We start from the raw sequence: 20077 nt of genomic DNA on the forward strand, positions 1-20077 counted from the left end.
TATATGTAAACAAATGTTTTAAACAAGAGACTGTAAATATTTTCCTTCATTCATAAGTCATTAAGTAGCCCCATTTGATTGAAAGGAATATGGGCTTCGGTGCGTTTTGGGTAGAAAATTAATATTTGATCTATGGCTGTTGAAATTATGGGCAAGTGTAGTCAATTGGAGACTTTATGGAATCACTGAATTATTTCCTTTGGAATTTTGTTCCTTTGAAAGATTGATTCTCCTGATATCTTGCTCTTAGATGAAGTAGTGACAACAGGATGTGGCAGTATTATATTTTTGTTTCTTACTGGAGTGTTTGCACACCTGTTTGGAATAATTTTAGTTTTAATTCATAACTAACAGCCTGTTCATATTGTGAATCCCCGTTTCATGGTTTAATTCAATTTGATTGTTGAGGTGCTGATGATCACTCTCTTATGCACATTGTCAGAGAGAGATGGAGTTAGAGAACACTGTTTCTTTTTGAAGATTAAAGAATGACAAAGAGACATTGTCATATACACTGAACCTGATTTATGGAAGTGAAGAAATTAATGATGGGCTGCTGGCAGCCTTAGGACTGCTCTAACTTGTGCTCTGGCTTCTCTCCACCAGCTGAGAATAGCTAAAGTGTGGCTCTGGCTTGCCCCTTATGCTGGGGGCTGTAGAGATGGAAGGATAAAGTTTTTGCAGCAACTCTACATCATTTGGAAATCCACTTATGCTGTAAAGTATTGTCCAGGAGTTTCTACAGCATTCTAAGGACCATTTACATTGCTGCAGTTGCACAGAGGAATCAAGAATCAATCCCTGTAAATTTCAGTGGCTGCAGATTTCACTTGAAAGTCAAATAAGCCTTCCAAAGTTGATGACTTACAGTAGTCTATTTAAATAATTATTTTCCAGTAGCTGAAAACTGTAGACCATGTGAGAAAGTTTAATTTTTCCCAATATATCTTCTGCTTTGAGTTCAGATAATAAGTTGAAATTTAAGAATATTTTACAACCAGTAAATATTAAATTGCTTTTAATCATGTTCTTGAACATAACATTTTTCACATTGTGCTTGGCATTCTTTATGTTTATGTGGCAGGAGCATTGCCAAATTCCTAAATAAACACTTTGTTATTACTTTTAAGGAATTTACTTGCACTGCTTGATATTCTCATCAAAAATATTTAATTCCCCTGGAATGCTATTAATATTTTAGTTTGTCAACAACTCCCAGCTCAGCTGTTCCCTCCATACCCGTGCCCGATTTCTCATATCTAAAATACGATGGCAAAGAAATATACATTTGGCATCTTTTTTGCCTTTTTGCTCAGGTGTGTCTTTGTCTTCTATGACCTCAGAAAGTGACTATGCTATTCCCCCTGATGCCTACTCAACAGATACAGACTATTCAGAGCCAGAGCAGAAACTCCCTAAAACCTGTTCCTCATCTAGTGATAATGGAAAAAATGTGAGTACCAAAGTTATGCAAAGAATAATAGTATTTCTTTCTTCTACACCTAATGTTAACAAAGCCCAGTACTAAATTTGCTTGGCACACAGTGTAATGATTACAAGTAGCAGTGTGTTCAGATTCATTAAATGACCCATATGCTGACTTGGGGTGACCTACTGTGTGTGAAATATCTAAACACAGTGTAAAAGAACCAGGTTGGGTGTACAGAGGAGCAGCCTCAGCACCAGCAACAGTAGAGACCCCACTAGAGGGTCAGGGGTGGGGAGAATTACGTACCACCTTGTATACAGTACAGAAGATGTCCATAGATGGGGTGTCTGCAACTTCCTCACATAGGATGTGGGGGACTGTGAGCATATCAGACGTGTGGTCAGTGGGTCTGCATGCTGCACAGATCACAGAATCCAAACTCACAGTGTTGGGTAACGGGTTGCAACTGTATTCCTCACTACCGCTTGTATTAATGACGGTGGCCTGGGTATTCATGCAGCTTGGCTGATTGGGGATGAGAACCATATCCCTCAATTCCTGACACTTTTCTCAGAGAGCAAACCCTGAGCTTTGTTTTGCTGGTGTTTGCACTAAAGATGTGTTGGTGTGCAGCTGCGGAATTACAATTCTCTGGGACTGTTCAGTCGGTTAGGCCAGAAGTTAGGGGTTGAGCATATATATTTTTAAAATGACAAGCTTTATGTGGAATGGTTTTTATAATTATTTAATTAAAATGTTGTATAATGCTTAGAGCCTGGGTCTGGGAATCAGGAGTCCTGGGTTCTGTTCTTAGCTCTTATTGTGCAACAAGAGTCCTGGGTTCTGTTCTTAGCTCTTACTGTGCATCAAATCTCTGTACCTCTGTCTAGCTGTAAAATAGGAAAAATACTTTCTCTCATGAATCTTAATGCATGTAAAAACTGGATCTTTCTACTGTAAAAAGCTAAAGTATTGTAATAATTATCATTTACCATGCAGGCATTTTTTTCTTTGGCAAAATACCTTGTTATAATATATTACATCCCTTATTTTTTATTTTAAATAATCAGGAGCCATTGGAAAAATCTGGATATTTGTTAAAAATGGGTGGCAAAGTAAAAACCTGGAAACGACGATGGTTTGTGCTCAAAGGCGGTGAGTTATTGTACTACAAATCTCCGGTGAGTATGAGTAATGTGTTTGCTGTTTAGTTCCTGATTCCTCTAAATGACTCTAAAATTGCCAGATGGAAAAATAAATTTCTTCATTTGAATACATTAAATTAAACATTTCATAATAAAGAGCCCAGTTCCTCAAAGTTTTGAACACCCTCAACTTTTATCTTATGGGATTTCAGGGCACTGTACCTGCTAGGTCAGGGATGGGCAAATGTTTTGGCCTGAGAGCCACATCGGGGTATGGAAATTGTATGGTGGGCCTTGAATACTCACGGAATTAGGGGTATGGATGCGGGATAGGGTGAGGGCTCTGGCTGGGAGTGTGGGCTCTGAGGTGGGGCCAGAAATGAGGAGTTTAGGGTGTGGGAGGAGGCTCTGGGTTCAGGTACAGGGGGGAGAGGACTCTGAGTTGGGGCTGGGGATGGGGGGTTTGGGGTACTAGAGGGGGCTCCAGGCTGGGACCAAGGGATTCAGATGGTGGGAGGGGGATCAGGGCTGGGGCAGGGGGCTGGTTTGCAGGGGAGGAGTGTGAGGGCTCCATCTGGGGGTGCAGGCTCTGGGGTGGGGCCAGGGATGAGGAGTTTGGGGTGCAGGATGGTGCTCTGGGCTGGGACCAATGGGTTTGGAGGCGGATCAGGGTGTTGGGGCACAGGAGGGATGAGGGCTCTGGGATGGGGCTGGGGATCACAGGCTTGGGGTACAAGAGGGGGCTCTGGGCTGGGATCAAGGGGTTCGCAGGGCGGGAGGGAGATCAGGGCTGTGGCAGGGGATTGGGTCTTGGGGGGAGGGTTCAGGGGTGCAGGGTCTGGGCGGCTCCCGGAAGCAATGGCATGTCCCCCCTCTGGCTCAGAGGTGCAGCCAGGCGGCTCTGTGCACTGCCCCGTCCACAGGTGCCACCCCTGCAGCTCCCATTGGCCGGGAACCGCAACCAATTGAAGCTGCGGGGGCAGTGCCTGCAGACAGGGCAGCGTGCAGAGCCACCTGGCCATGCCTCCACATATTATGTAGGAGCTGGAGGGAGGAGTGATGCCGGCTGCTTCCTGGGAGCTGCGCGGAGTGGGGCAAGCCCCTGACCCTGCTCTCCGGCTGGAGCGGGGCAACCCTGATCCTGCTTCCCGGCAGGAGCTGAGGGCTGGATTAAATGGTCTGTTTGCCTGCCCCGTCCTAGGTGCTGGATGCTTCCAGTGATCAAGTATTAAATGTGTTATACCAGTATTGTATTACTATTACAGATGAATAATCCTTTTTTTCCCCATTCTTTCACACAGAGTGATGTAATTCGAAAGCCACAAGGTCAAATTGAGTTAAGCGTATCCAGCCACATTGTAAGAGGTGATGGAAAACAAACAGTTCAGGTGCTTCCTTGTCTCCTTGTATTTTTAGAGGGTCGTCTCTTTCCACCCCTAAAAGTGACACTTCCTCCAAATATGTTTCCTTTTGGAGGCAGTCAGTGCCCTCCATCTGAGGGGGGAGGGATTGTTTCAATCATAGAAACTGGAGATGGAAAAGACTATATAGGATTATCTTTTTCATATTCTTGTCAAGGTAAGATTGTTACCTGTAACATGTAACCCAGAGGGAATGGCTTTGTGCTCCAAGCACTCTGAAACCACAGGTTCACATGCCACCAGTTGCGATTCCAACTTAGGTAAAATGAATTCCATGTAATTTACTATAGGGGGATCTTTCAAATGAGATCTCAACTATAGGGCTGCCTGCTCTGCATGGCCATTAAGCGTTTCTACTCTGAAAATTGACAGTAAAAATGTTGCAAATATTTTGTATTTATAAATGTGTATTATTTTAAATAAGTTGAAATGCATCATATTCCTAGAACTGAAGGCATCTTTTCTGTCACTATTTAGTTGATCACAGAAAAAAGAACATACTACCTGACTGCAGATTCGCCAAACATCTTAGAAGAGTGGATCAAAGTACTGCAGAATGTTCTTAAAGTTCAGGCTGCTAGTCCACTTTTCATACAGCCTGATGTGAAGCCAGCCATGAAAGGATTGCTGACCAAGGTAGGGACGCTTATTTCCCTAACAAAGTATTTTTATTCTGGTTTTATTTTTAAAAATATTTCTGCTTAATATCTCTAAGTGAAGAAAGGCAACAAGAACTGTATAAAACACCTGTAGTAAACTAATTTTAGTAACCAGTCCTTCCATTGACGTCAGTGGCAAAACTCCAGTTGGTTTCAACAGGAGCATAATTGGATCTTTAACAAGGACGACTTTGTACAGTAGTATCTAAGTTGGCTGCAGTATTTGGCATTGACCCTTGTGTGGTTTTGCAAAAGTGCTGTTTGAGGGACACCCAAAATTAAAGTCCAAAAGTACATGTACTATAAATATTTAGCATAAGAGTAAATAGATTAAAGTAGACGTGCTATTAGGTTTGCGTCTCTTACAATGTGAATAAACCAGAAGGACTGCCTACTCCTCTTATACCATAATAAAAATCTAAGTTGGCAAGTCTTTTTCATTTGGCCACTTGATTCACTACCTTCCATGCTGAATTCTGTTTGTACATCATTAGGGCCCTGATTCAGCACATGCCTCAATTTAAACATTTGTGTAAGAGGCACTCTCTTTTTTCCAACATCAGCAGTCAAAAGATATTTCAAGATAATGAGGATGGTGTGTAGAGTGAGGGAATATACTATGTTAAGGTTAATTTACTCATCAGATTTAGATGTTGCTCTTTGACTGTGTATCATTAATGTATTCACAGGAATGTAGAAACTATTGCAGTTTACCAGGGGCTTCACCTTTAGAGTCTCCTCTGATCTGTGAAGAATGAAACATCTTCCAGCTTCTTATTAAATATGCTATATGTCTGTGTATTGTGTCAGTACTAATGGAAAAGCCCTTAATGGCAGAGATTCAGCTGACAGTTGTCTCAAGGGAGTATACATGAGGTGGGGACAGCCAGAGCTCAGCATGATCCCGTCATGTACATGCTCCTGATGCCACCAGTATCAGGGTTGGGTGGGAATGTGGTGCAGGACCTAGTTCTGCACTAGCTGTGTATACCTTTATGCCGGGAAAGTGATCAGCTGGCCAGATCGATCTGTTTTCCTGTCCCTTTGCACCTCCAGAGCAGCACAAAGGGGCTGGGGCACAGCAGAGAATCTGACCCAATCTATTTACCTAGTAATCAGAAAATTAGGCCAATTTTTTAAAATCTGGGTCTCACACTCAGCACCTCTGGAAAAAAAAAATCAGACTGCTCATTTAAGTACCCTAAACATGGATGTAGGTAATGTTAGTCACCTGTGTTTGAAAATTTTGAGCCTAGTGCCTGAAGTACCAGGAAGGGGCTTTCTGTTTTTAAGATAGCAAAGTCAATGAAAGTGTAATGTTGGTCTATACGAATGTATTCTAGACCTTCCTTATTTTTATCACTTGATATGCAGATTCTCTACCCCGTTTGAATTCAGTTTGGTGTTACACTGTGGTACAAACTGCACTTTCCATTCTTAAATTTAAAATAGCTTAAATTTAAAGATGAATCAATTCTTCTGTTGCTTTTAACAATAGCTGTTTCACAGCAAAGTGCCACCTCCTCCTCAGCGTCATCGGTATTTTGTACTTACGAGTATAGTTGATTTGCTACGACAGCCTAATGAAGCCTTCCAGCAATTAACTTTTACCAAGGCTTGTTTAAATCCATTAAGGGTTTTCTTGTGGTGGTGGTGGAATTTGTTTATAATTGTAATTTTAAAGCATTAACAGAACAAGAGGAATTGGTTTGCTTTTATAGGTTTAAATTAAACTGTAGCTTTTTTTATTCTTGTTTAATTACCTTTACTTTTACAGTAAGGCATAGATTCTTTTAATATTTCCATTAAAATTTATATAAAACAGATTTTTTAGGATTTTAACGTTTTAAATTGATTGTAGACCAAATGCTATCTAATTCACAAAGCAAACATGAAAAAATAGAGATGAACAACTTTTTTCTCTACCTATTTTTCAGGTGTATTTGTCTTATAACTATACTAGGTACAAACAAAGAAGATTTTCAAATTCATGGTTTCATGAATACAGTCACTTCATATGCTCTTCTAAAACCAGCTGTTTTTGGTCATAAATAGAATATCAATTACAGTAGATACTTATGAGTGAATACAAAACTGTCTTACCTTATTTATTTAGAAATACAAAGTTTTGAAATATTTAATAAATTAAAAAGTTAACCATTGAGCCAGTGTAATGATTTCCCAGCTAGGTCACATCAATGAAAGAGCATCCCTTTATTTCAGTGATGTCAGTGAGAAAGTATTATGTTTCACAGCTGTCTCTGAAAAAAATTGTATTGGTGTCTGTTTTATTCTTTACAATGGTTTAATGAGAATTGAAGAATAGGTAGGAATGAGGAAACTATCTGTCCTAATCTGTGCAGTTATGGGACAATAACCTTACTGCTAGAGATTGTTCTAAAATGTTTTTCCCCATTCAAAAAGCTAGTGATGCCACTTCATAAGTGGGGAATAAAGGGGAACTTCATTTCAGCTCCCATGGCTGTTGTGTTATAACCAGACTTCTTGAGTGCTAGATCCACTCACTTAGCACTACCTTGTGCTAATTTACTCAACGGACCTGGGGGAAGCAGGCAACTCTCAGTTATCCCACTCCATTCTTTACTCCAACTTTACTCTCAGTTATTCTCCAACTTTACTCTCAGTTATCCCACTCCATTCACCAGCTAGTTTTCATCTCTTCAAAGGAATGATGTTAGTCAAAGTTAGCATGGGCGGGAATCTGATTTGGTGATTAAAGCAGAGAACTCGGTGATCAGGACTCTCAGCTTCTACTCCTGACTGTTGCTGACTTATTGTATGACATAACTTAATCTCTCTGTGCCTTTGCTTTTATTCCGCTGTAAAATGGGGATGTTAAGACTTACCTTCCTCATATGGGTTTTGATACTTAATTTTCATGAAGTGCTTGGAAATTCTTGGGTGTAAGGCACTATAAGAGTTTTAATTACCATTAGTTGTAGTAGTTTGAGTGTCCCCTCCAATTTTTATTTCCTCAGCTTTTTCTGTGTAGGACCTGATCCAAAGCCAATGGAAAGACTACTGCTGTCTTGAATGGGCTTTGAATCAGGCCTGTTATGTTTTAATTGTAATGCCTGTAATACAGAAAGTCATGCAGCTTCAAATTTTTATATTTATAGTAATGTTTTACAGGAATTCTTTATTCCAGCCATCAGAATTCTGAGAAATTGAAATATGTATCTAAGCTTCACTGGCTGGGCCCATCTCAGAAAAAAGTTTTACATTAAAAATAATTTGTACTTAACTATATTGTAATTTCAGGTGAAACATGGATACTCCAAAAGAGTGTGGTGTACTCTGGTTGGAAAAACTCTTTACTATTTCCGTAGTCAAGAAGATAAGGTATGTCTTTCTAATGGTTAAAATAATGTGACTTGTTTGCTCAGGACTCTCAGGTGTATGAAAGATAGACACTAGGGTGGATTTTTAATCGAGATGCTGCAACTTTATTAACTAACACTGGTTATGAATAGTATATGCCTACCCATCTCATGCCAGGCATTTAACTGAGCCTAGTGCAGGGTTGCAGGCTCCTACCATAGAACAAATAACTGAGGGTAGACTCTTCAGCCTATCCCCCTGGACTTAGCTCACTTCTAAAGTCCTCTCACCTTTCACCCCTAAGGGGGGTTCAGGGTACTAAAGGGGGAACTTTGGTCTACAAAGACTTCAGGTCTCCTCTTCTCCTTACAGGTCCACCAGCATAAATCTTCAGTCTCATTGATCTCTGCAGCTGGCCCTTTTAGCCTTTATCTGCCCTGTACTTCAGCCTCATGTTGCAACAAGTTGAACCTTCCTATATTATCCCGCAATATACAGTCATCCAGGTCGTCTTCTTTACCCCACTTGTGCCTTCACAGTGCTTCAAGGAAAGTGAAAAATCCACTGGACCACTGCCAATTATTTGGCCCAGTGGGGAAAAAATCCTTCCTGATTCCAAGATGCTGTAGGTTTGACTGATTGTCTGTCTGTTTTTTTGGGAGCATAGTTCACTGTCTACAACTAAAGGGAGGGCAGGGCACCTATTGAGTTCCTGGGGTTGGGCAGGGCAGCTGAAGAGGCAAGGGACTCAGAATGACTGGGGGAAAGTTTTGGTTGTTGGGAGGGGGAGTGCAGGGGCCAGTCAGCTCCCACAAACAGCCAGTGGGATGCAAGAACCCAAGGAAGAGAAGGGGCCCAGCTCCTCCATCTGTGGTGACATGCTTTACTCCGTTCCCGCATTCTGAAAGTGATGCATCCATTTTTCTGGTCCAACCAGTATTGCAGCTCATCGCCTGTTGAGATGGGGGAGCATTTCTCAGAAATATGCCACGCCACCCCCCCCCCGCCCCCCTCGTTCTGGGCAGTGCATTCTCCCACTGCTCTGACCAAACGTCTCCATTGCTGAGATGGAAAATGGGGATTTTGGTGATATCTGAGCAGTCTTATTGTTAACCGCTGAGTTTTAGTATATTTTATTTCACTCACTTCAAACCTTATTAAAGTTAAACTCAATAGCCAGTTGACTGTGTATTGACTCCATTAAATCATTAAAATAATAATAGTAGAAGCAGCACAGAGAACCTCCATTGTTACTTTCGGTGTACATATACATTATCCTTCTAAACAAGCATGTAACCATGTCAGGCTTAATAGTGATTTCACTGGGCTTTAGATCTGGCATATTGTTTTCTCCATCATCCTTCCCTTTTTCTTCTTCTCCCTGTTGCCTCCTGCTGTTTGTTCTTGATTTAGGGCCAGATCCTAGCAACACTAAGCCATATGAGTAACTTTGCAGTGTGAGTAATGTCATTGAAGGCAAGTGGAAAATTTAAACTAGTAAAGTAGTGCTTATTTACGGTACTGTACATTGTAACAAGTAGTAATAAGCCATACTTCAGGATTTTTGTTTATTTAATATTACTTTTTGAAAGTATACCAGTGCTATAATGTTCCAAAATCCAGTAAAACTTTCATTTCAGAATATTAATTTCTAACTCATTTTACAGAGAAGCTACTAAGAAAAGGTATGTTTACATTTTCAGTGTAAACATTGACTGAGATTTGATGACAAATTGGTTTTCACCTCAATTATAGTAAGAAATCTGTATGTTTAAAGTACAAGCATTTTCAAGTTCTTATCTTTGAAAATTATTCCTTGTGAGCAGGCCCTTTAGAAATACATAGGCAGTTAGCTGGCTCATCATAAATAGTTGTCTAACATTTGGGTAAGTTTTACTGCAGTTTTTTAAACCAAAATGAACAACTATTTTATTAAATGGTAATGTGGAAGAAGTGCAGCTTTTATAATCAGAATGTACTTTAAAAATACTGCATATGCAAAGACAAAACTGATTTATTTTTCAATATTCGAGGAGTTGCTAACTGAAAACATGTTTATATTACAATGGAATGTGTGTATAGAAATAAAGAGCCTGTGAGGTATTCAGTAATGTAAACTGCTGTATATGTTACATTAATGGAGTCCATTTGGTTAAAAGGATTCAAAATAGCATTATTGTTTTGAAAACCATGTGCCAAACAATGGAGAAGGATTACACTAACTGAAATCATCTGTCAACACAGCTTCTTGTAAACCTAATTTAAGTTTAATAAAAATACTGTTTAGCACAAGTACTTCATAGCAAAGGTTTCTTGGAACTGAGATGGCATCTCTGAACCTTAGGATTAAACAGCCCCTTTCTCAGAATTTGGCCGGTTCATAAAGGAAGAAATTAAGAAGCACTACAGGAAAGGCAAGCCAGCACATGTATCTTTGACCCATGTCCATTCTGGTTAGTGAAGTACAACCAAGAAATATGCATCCTTCACTAACAGTCAATGCCTTCTTCAAAGGGGGTACCTTACCACTCATGTTAAAACACTCATTTTCCAATCAGCATCCAAGACGACAATTCTTGATGCAATCAAACTTGCCAGCTACTTCCTAGTACCTAATCTCCAATTTATTAACAAGATTATTGAGAAGCTGGCAAAGAGTCAGCATCAACTACACCTGGTCTCTGGTGATATTTAAAAAACATTCCCACCCAATAATGTGCCATAAATATGGTGCACAACCTGCTCTTGGTCATGGACAAATATCCCTTCTCTTTTTGCTGGATCTCTCCACAGCACTGGACACCATAGACCATGAAGTTGTGCTGGCTTATCTCAAATTCTTACCGGGTGTATGTGGCAGCACACTGAAATGGTTCCTATCCTTTCTATCAGACTCAGCTCAGAGTGATGGGAAGATGCTCCTCAAGTTCCTCAAGTCTCATTTCCCTCACCCATCATATTAAATATATGGTCTTAAGATACCACAGCCTTGATAAACAGCAGTACACAAATGATACTCCAGACAAAGGTAGGGAAAGGGAGATCTTTCAAGAAACTAGCCAGCATGATGATATCATCCTCTTTAGAGGGCATAAGCCCACCTGCTAATTGTGAAAATGGTATGTAGTATTTGTGTCCTTCGGTATTCCTCATTGATAGTGGATGCCCACATAGTTACACCTATGAAAAACTGCTTCTTTCACTGATAGCTGACTGATAGACTAGATCCATCCTGACAGAGGAGGACTTGACCATAGTCATATATGCATTTGTAACCTCCAGGCTTAAATACTGCAATCCACTATACCTGAGAATTAAACTGAAGACACTGAAAAGGATCCAATGGCAGCAATAGTGATGCTCCAGTTGCCACAGTGACGCCCCATCAAATACGAGATTAAGGCTATGTCTGCACTACAGCTTATGTTGAAAGAACTTACGTTGCTTGGGCTGTGAATAAGCCACCCCCCTAAGTGACATAAGTTACACCACATAAACATCGGTGTGGAAAGCACTATGTCGGTGGGAGAACTTTTGCCACTTGCGAAGGTGGTTTTATTATGCCGACGGGGGAGAGCTTTCCTGTCGACATACGAGTATCTTCACCAGATGTGCTGCAGCGACGCAGCTGCTTCAGTGCAGCTTCGCCACTGCAGCACTGTACATGTAGAGATGCCCTAAGTTTAAATTCAGCATCCTGGTCTTGAGCTTGAGAATCCTCAAATGGATTGGGCCTGGGATATCTCAAGGGTTGCATCTTCTCCCAGAGACAAGACCTATTGTGTCAGATAGGTTGCGCATTCCATGTGCAACAATCAAGAACAATATCTCCTGTAGATATATTGTAGCAAAGGTGGGAATAGAACTGAAGTCTTCTTATTCCTAGGACTGTGCTTTAATGACAAGATCACGCTTCCTCTCCTCCGGGATTGTAAACTGGGAAGGTGGCTTATGCTACAGTTCTTAGTGACCTTAAAAGAATAGAATTTTATGGACTTTCCCAATGTCAAATGTTCAAAACATGTTGATTATAGTTTATCAGTTTCTCTTCATTTGTAGATCAAGAACTGTAAAACTGATGTTATCCAAGATGTATATTTGCTCCCTGACTATTTCTTATATTTACTTTTAGTTTCCTCTGGGTCAAATCAAGCTTTGGGAGGCTAAAGTTGAAGAAGTTGACAGGTCATGTGATTCAGATGAAGATTATGAGGCCAGTGGTCGCAGTCTATTATCAACACATTATACCATTCTTATCCATCCTAAAGAGCAAGGACCTACCTATCTTCTTATAGGATCGAAACATGAGAAGGTAGTAAATGTACCCTATCTCTTAAGTTTCAGTAAGACAGCTGTAATTATGGTACTGTGTTATGAACATTTTCTACAGTGAGTAAGATGTGGACAGTCAGAGACAAGGGGCTTTTTTGCTAGACCATCTAGAAGGTGGTCTGATCTAACAGACAAATGGTCACACTTTTACACATACTTATCAGAGTTTGAGTGATCACTATAGTTAACTGACCCCATTTAAGGTATCTGGAAAATGTCAGTAGATTTTCCTGTGTGGACTCCTATCCTTACTGCCCATTTTCTGCAGTAATGGTAACTAGTGTACACTAAGGGGAAGACTAACAGGAATAATATGAGAGAGATTATTTCAGAGCATTATAAAATAAAAGTTTTAACAGTCTTGTAGACCTCATTTTGATTCCTGATCTTATTCCCCAGGTGGGAAGGGCAATAATTAATACAAAGACATCATATTTGCCTCTTAGAGAGGAGAGGAGGGAATACTTTGCATCTCTTGATGATCGCTGACTCAGTTCTGCTCTCCTTGGCTAAAATGAATGGTGATTTTAATATAAGGCCTTGATCAGGGATAGGGAAGTAAAATAAGGGGAAATCCTTGGGCCTTCACAGGAAGGTATAACACTACTCTGAGGTGGGGAGAAAAGCTTTCTTATAAGATGACTCAGTGGTTTAGTGAGTTAGTGCCCCGCAATTCAGTTTTCAGTCATTTAAATTCTGTCTCAACTACATGTGAAAAAAATAAAGGTATGTGCCCTCTTCCTAGTCTCTATTGAACATTCATCACATCTGGCTTGAGTGCACTTTCTGCTCAAAAGACACCTATATGTAGACTAGAAAGCTTGCTGCAAGTCAGGATTAAGATGTTTTGGCTAAGCTTTCTTGAGAATCTGTGTGTATGAAGCAATTGATATTGTTCATGAGTGCCAAATTCATCTGTAGAATTTTTGAAAATAAATATTTTTGAAGTTCTTTGTTTTGGAAAATTTCAATAAAATATTTAATATTTTAAACTCTCAAAAATCTGCTTGGAATGATGATTGGGTTCTGTTTGTTTTTGTCTTATAGGACACTTGGCTTTATCATTTGACTGTGGCTGCTGGGAGCACCAATGTAAATGTTGGATCAGAATTTGAACAGCTTGTTTGCAAACTGTTAAATGTGGAAGGGGAGCACAGTAAGTTTATTTCTGGTTCCACATAATCTTAATACTTATCTGATCAACTATATTCCAAGTGTATTTGTCCCAAATTTGTCACTCTTTTTTGTACATATCAAAAGTGAAGTTATAGTTGTAGGCAGAGCTTCCAGTGCTTTTAATACTTGTGTTTTGATATAGTCAGTTTGTTAATTCAGAACATGTTTTTCATGAACAGTAAATGTTTAGTCACTAGGTTTCAGTAGAAAAGACCTTAGACATTTACAGACATTCAAAACACTTTATTCACAGAGAAGCAAGAGCTCCATAGTAGGCTTTTTTGGGCCTTTTGTCTTCCAATTTTAATATGAATTAACCACAAAAGTGAATTAACCACAAAAGGGGCCAAGACCCCTTAGAACTTTCCATCCGTTTTAATGTACTTGACATTCTTATAATGTGCTACTGATGGGGTTATATTTATTGGTTGCTAATGAGTTAGGACACTGCTATCTAGGTGACTAGTAGAGATGGCTGGTTTAGACTACCTGTGCTGCCTGCAGGATCAAAGGGCTCCAAATCTTTCAGAGATCTCTTGGCCCAGTAAGAAGTGCTACTTGTTTGTTTACATCAGGGTCTGAACACAGAAGGCCTTGTAAATGCAAACCAGGGCTACAACTCTGTAGATGATTTAGTACTAGCACCCTTTCTCTTCGAAGTGGTGGAGATAATGGGAGAGGCAAGTGCCTCCCCAGCAGCCTTTAGGTCAATGTGTGGTACATTTTCAAGCCAGTAGGTATAACTGAAGGTGGCACCACCAATACCTATCCTTCCCCGCCACCCACGCTCCAAGTGCTCAAAACCTGGCTCTGCTACTGCCAGTCAGAATTACAAAACAGTACATAACATAAATTATAGGTCATTGAAGTCATTAAAGTTTTAGTCTTGACACAGACAATAGCATGATGATTCTGCTAAACAGAAGGGCAGCAGGGGCAAACTTGCATCCTACAAAGATAGGACTATTTCAGCCCTTGAACATCATACCAACAGTACCCATTCCAGCCTGTTTCCTCTATGAGACTTAAAATAAATGTGAGGCTCTTCTGAGGTGTTGTACAGGGAGAAAGGGAAGCACAGGACACCTGGATTCTATTCCTGGCTCTGCCACTGTCTTGCTGGGTGACCTTGGGCCAGTCACTTCCCCTCTTGGTGCTTCTGCTTCCCCATTTCTAAAATGGCAATAATGATACTGACGTCCTTTGTAAAGTGCTTTGATATCTACTGATTGAAAGTGCCATAAAAGAAGTAGGTTTTATTAAACAAAGGACTGTTGAGTCACTTCTCTTCTTGCCAACAAGCAAGCACGTTGAGTACTCTTGGCAGAAATTTCACCTTGCCAAAATAAACCCACTCCTGCACTAAACTGGGGTAGACATAGATTTTGGAGAAATGGCCATTTGCCCCCACACGGTGCTGCTGCAGCAGGATCAGGCATGAGCAAGTTACACAATAGTCTCCCATGAAGAGTCAAAAATGAGCTGAAGCTTTATGATATGTGTCTGTCTGCCCAAATTCAGAATTACATCTTGTTCCTTATGGCCAAAACATAGTTTCTATTTCCAAATACAACAGAGTTTTTAATTTATTTAAATATCTCTAGCTCAGCTGTAGACACTCAGTCTCTAAAGCAGTGGTGGGCAACCTGCGGGCCACATGTGTCCTGTCAGGGTAATCCACTGGTGGGCCACGAGACAGTTTGTTTACATTGACTGCAGGTACGGTGGCCCACAGCTCCCAGTGGCTGTGGTTCACCATTCCTGGCCAATGGGAGCTGCGGAAAGTGATGCGGGCTGGCTGTCGCTTCCTGCGGCTCCCATTGGCTGGGAACAGTGAACCAACTGCAGCCACTAGGAGCTGTGTGCGGCCGTGCCTTCGGATGGTCCGTGTAAACAATCTGTCTCGCAGCCCGCCAGCGGATTACCAACCGGTCACGTGTGGCCCATGGGCCACAGGTTGCCCACCGCTGCTCTAAAGTCTGTGGAAGAATGTTCTTAGCTGGGGCATCTGCTGTTACAAATGCTGAGACTGATCTGCGGACCTTATCCTTGTGAGTAGTTCCATTTAAATCAATGGGACTATATATGGGAATAAGGATTAGTTCATGTGAGTTAGCGTTTTCAGGATCAGGCCCTAAACTTGCTGATATTAGACAACACGAGCGAGAATGTATGTTGGGTGTCTACACTTAACTAGTTAAAGCCTAAAAAAATAGCTTTTAGCAGAGTCTTATAAAGCAAAAGGAGAATGTGTGTGCTGCCCTTAAGGCAATCAACAAGGAAAGTGGCGATGTTCTGAGTCCTCTACAATATGTCAGCACTGTTCTCTTGTCCATAGTATGTCACAGTAGCATAGCTTGCTATACTTTTTCATTTAGTTAGTCCCTAGCATCTCCTGAGTGTAAGTCACTTCCCACACATAAGGTAAGAAGATGCTTGAGTTCTTGTGCCCGACTAGTCCAGGCAAGTTAAATCATACTAGTGGCTAGATTCTGGTGTTCAGAACTAATCTGGCAGTTGGTCTTGTTGAGCCTCTTGGGCCAGAAATGTGACTTCTGAAACTCTTCTAAGCAGATCCTTACGGTATCGATTTTTCTAAAATAAAATAACTTTATGTAGGAACTTATCATTGGGGTATGAACCTTGGAAACAATGAGCCAAGTGAACAGGAGTTGTACCAGACTTGCCTACCTTGAATGTACTGTTTTGATTAGACACACAATGGAGCATACCACTTCAAACAGTGATCTCAAACTAATCAGATTTGAGGTAGTTCAATACTTGAATGGGAGATTTCTAGGGAAAAAACTCAAGCTCTGTAAGAAATAGTTTGATGCATTGAATGGTGATATCATTCCCATACCTGTCAGAATTTGAAAGCCATAAACATGGCTACGTGGGAAAATACATAGGGAAGACCCTTTCAACTCAACTGTGATACATTGTACTAGGTGTTTGGAGGGTCAGAATGGAAACCAAATACATATTTTGCTTAAAAAGTAGTGATTGATATTCAGTCATAAAGACAGATGAGTTTGTTTTTCTGCTGAATCGCTATCTAGCAAGGTGTTAGGGAGTACTGTGCTAGGGAAGCAATGTTTTTCCAGGTGAGATGCAACACCTAGGTCTGATGATACCTGCAGTTATTAAAAATACCAGGACTCCCCCCCTCCCCCCCAAGATCTTTTACAACATGGGTAATTGGATTCTGCCTACTTCAGTTGCCCTGAAACTTCAAACAAATGAGAGACTCTTATTTTACTATTAAAAGTGTTCCTATGCATTTTTAGGAGTTGGCTGCACTTTATTGGTGTCCAAAATGATTCCCATATGTAAAGTCAGTTATTAAGAGTTTATAAGCTATGTTCCTTTTGGATGAAAGATATTATGTAAAGTCATTATCTTAAATGATTACTTGCAAGCAGTGACCATGTATTATCTGTTCAGCCTCTCAAATTTGGAGACACCCTACTCTTTGTCACAGCAAAGAAGGAATTGCTTCCCCTCTTACAACACTGCCATCAGAGGCCCTACAAACTGAAGCAATTAAATTATTTAAGGTAAAATCCTGGGAAATGTTTGTGTTTTTTTTCTGTGTGAGAGTGATATTTTTTCGCTCACTAAAGGTGTTCTGTTAACAAGCCTGTGTATGAGTGTGACTCACCAGCTAGCACATCCCCTTGTGGCTCTGTGTGGTGTAGGAGGCTCTCCTCCACTGACACCTGTGATGTTCAGATTCTTGAAACTTGGCCCTCCAGCCGGGTCACAATAATGCCACCTCTACGGTTGCAAACTCTTCAGGACTGTTCTGGAGTCTCCTGGAGACTTTAGAGATTAATCTTTAATTAAAGATTATGTCATGTGATGAAACTTCCAAAAATACATCCAACCAAAATTGGCAACCCTAGCCACCCCTTCTGGGGTGAGCCAAGAATCCAACAAAGAGTAGTCCATTGACCTCTTATTCAGTCCAACTCCAGAATCAGTAGTTCTTATCTCAGGTATCAGGGGGTTTCAACAGTCCTTACCCCTTGCCAGGGGGGTTTTACTCCATCTTCCTCATTGGGCCAGTAGGGGAACCTAAGCCCTCCCACTTCACTGGGTTCCAGTCCAGGGACCCTTTAATAAGCAGTCAAGGCCTGCCTACACAGTCCCCTTGCTCTCTCGCTGGACTAGTTCTTACCTTGCCCTCTTGGGGCTTTCCCACAGATATTTCCCAGGCTCACAGTGTATAAGCCGCTCTCTCTTTAAGCTTCTTCCACAGTCTTATGGCAGAGCTTCTTAGCACTTTCTGCCACCGAGCTGGTTCTGCTGCAGAAGAGCTTTCTCTACTCTTCTGGCAGACAGCCCCTGCTCCCTACAGGCTCTTTCACCAGCATGGAGAATCCTGGATAGACTTACTTGTCTAGCTTTCCCTCACCACTGCTTTGGGCTGCCTGATGCAGGTTTACCTACCTTCCTTCAGGGAGGCGCTGTCTGCCAGCAGTCCAACTCAACAGCCTCACTCCAGCCAAGCTTCTCTCGCTGAGTAATAGCCAACAATCTGCTCTACTTCTTGGTCAGCCCCCAGCTGAGCTGGGTTCAGCCCTTTTAACTCTTCCCTCCAGGATTGACACCTACTGCAGGTGTAGCAGGATGAAGTTTATTGAGCCCACAGACTCTCATTAACCCCTTCTGGCCCACTGTGAGGTTGGTACACCCATCACAGCCTGGAAAGAAAAGGTATGTCTTTATCTTCAGAACAGATAAGGCATGGACAGTGCTAGCTGAAGCCTCTCCACACTGTCCCACCCCCTAATCTGAAGAGATCATCTCTAGAGTTGAGAGAGCAGTTCAGTCTCCAGCCCTGTTTAACTTATGGCCTTTCTGCTGAGATTATCAGTAAAATTGCCAGTTAGCGCCCAGGAGGATAGTGGATTTTTGGACTGAGACTAAGATAATCAAATTCGTGGGCTACAAAACATCCATCAGATAGAGAGCTGGTTGAAATTTTCTGAAATTTGGTGTTTCAAGTAAATTTTAAGCAAACAACAACTACAAAAAGTAAATTAAATTGTTGTGGCTTTTTTCATGTTTTTCAACCAGCTCTAGAGATGGAAGACATTTTACAAAATTCTGATGGGAAAAAAATGCAAAAAAACAAATAAACCCCAAACCATCATTTTTGCACATTTTTGTTTTAATTTTTGAACTAACTCTAATCATATGGTAACAATTGTCATTCATTTTGGACCTTGGCTGAATTCAAAGTGCTGATTTAGGAGGGAAAGTTTCTATTGTCCTTTTTCTTTTAAAAATAAAAAAAAATTATCAAGACTTTCATATACATATCTAAGCTGGACCTGTGTTTCACTTCTTGAGTTTAGTGAACAAATGAAAAGTACACGTGTTTTAATAATAATATATAATAAAATAAAAAGTATGTGAAGACTACAGAGTAAGATTCTTCAAAATATTTAGACCTAAAAAAAGTATATCATATTATTAAGAATAGTACAAAGAGTACACAGCAACTGCCCTTCTGCAAAGATGCAGCTCTGACAAGAGAATTCAAGAGATAGGTCTTTATCCTGTTATGTGCAGGTAGACCCCAGTGTTTGCGCACAGGTGATTGATGAACAGAGTCCTTGGGTAAAAGCCCAGCCCCATTTAAGTCAATGACAAAACTCCCCTGGATTTCACTCCTCAAGTTGGATAGGTAAAAATGTGTTTTTCGCAGCTAAAGATTGCTACAGACTATATGCTAATGATTATTACAGAGAAAAAGTACTTTTCTGCCATTTCTTTGCACGCTGAGGGATATATTAAGAGTTAGAAAGCAAGTTCCATGGATAAATGCTCTTTCTCCATGGACCTTATCCTAACATTATAAATTTTGCCAAGACCAAGTTCCTTCCAGTAAAAACTGTCTTGAGAAGTCATATGGGATAGTTTTTGGCTAGATGTAGAAAGGAATTGTATACATTCCATCTGTTCAGTCCCTGTCACTGGCATATCCAGCTTGTTTGTTTGAAATGTCAGGAGGATCTTAAAGAAAAATGTCCATTTTATTTTGTTCATCCCAATGGCACAAAAGTTTAAAAGGGAATGAACTTTCCTCAGCACAAATAAACACATTTATTTGAAAAATGACATTCTGAATTACATTTGGCAAATCTGAACATCTATCACAGGAAGTAGTTATTTTGCTAGAAAGGGATGACTTATATGATGCTGTCATTATAAAGAACTTAGTGTTGGAGATTCTAAATTAATTCCCAACTTGATTTAGAACTAATGTATCAATCAAAAGAAAGACATTTGGGTTCATTTTCAGTTATTCTCCTGCTAATCAAAATTAGTCAAATATATCTATGGATCTCTAGATAGAAGGAATCTAATCTGTTGATAGTTTTTCCCTTCTGTCTTGGTCATTAAAATAATTCCTTCAAGATTAATGTTTAAAATTTGTAAGTGGATTTAGTGATCATGTAACCAAGGGACTAATTATGTAGACCAACTGGAACCCACCTTTCTGGGGCAGGTGTTATGCAAACTTTCTAGGACAGCATTGCCACTGCTTTATGGAAGCTC

At 40.5% G+C, this 20077-nt stretch overlaps 1 protein-coding gene across 1 annotated transcript in view; it reads left to right on the forward strand.

Moving 5' to 3' along the window:
* PLEKHH2 (pleckstrin homology, MyTH4 and FERM domain containing H2) overlaps nt 1-20077 on the forward strand; it is a 120779-nt gene that overhangs the window by 65168 nt on the left and 35534 nt on the right. Inside the window, exons 12-19 of the mRNA XM_077813847.1 lie at nt 1317-1453; nt 2500-2610; nt 3876-3962; nt 4473-4631; nt 7937-8017; nt 12129-12308; nt 13376-13484; nt 16952-17064. Of these exons, the coding sequence (XP_077669973.1) occupies nt 1317-1453; nt 2500-2610; nt 3876-3962; nt 4473-4631; nt 7937-8017; nt 12129-12308; nt 13376-13484; nt 16952-17064 (977 nt within the window). The remainder of the gene's footprint in view (nt 1-1316; nt 1454-2499; nt 2611-3875; nt 3963-4472; nt 4632-7936; nt 8018-12128; nt 12309-13375; nt 13485-16951; nt 17065-20077) is intronic.

This window comes from Eretmochelys imbricata, chromosome 3, assembly GCF_965152235.1.
Source record: "Eretmochelys imbricata isolate rEreImb1 chromosome 3, rEreImb1.hap1, whole genome shotgun sequence".
Classification (NCBI taxonomy): Eukaryota; Metazoa; Chordata; order Testudines; family Cheloniidae; genus Eretmochelys; species Eretmochelys imbricata.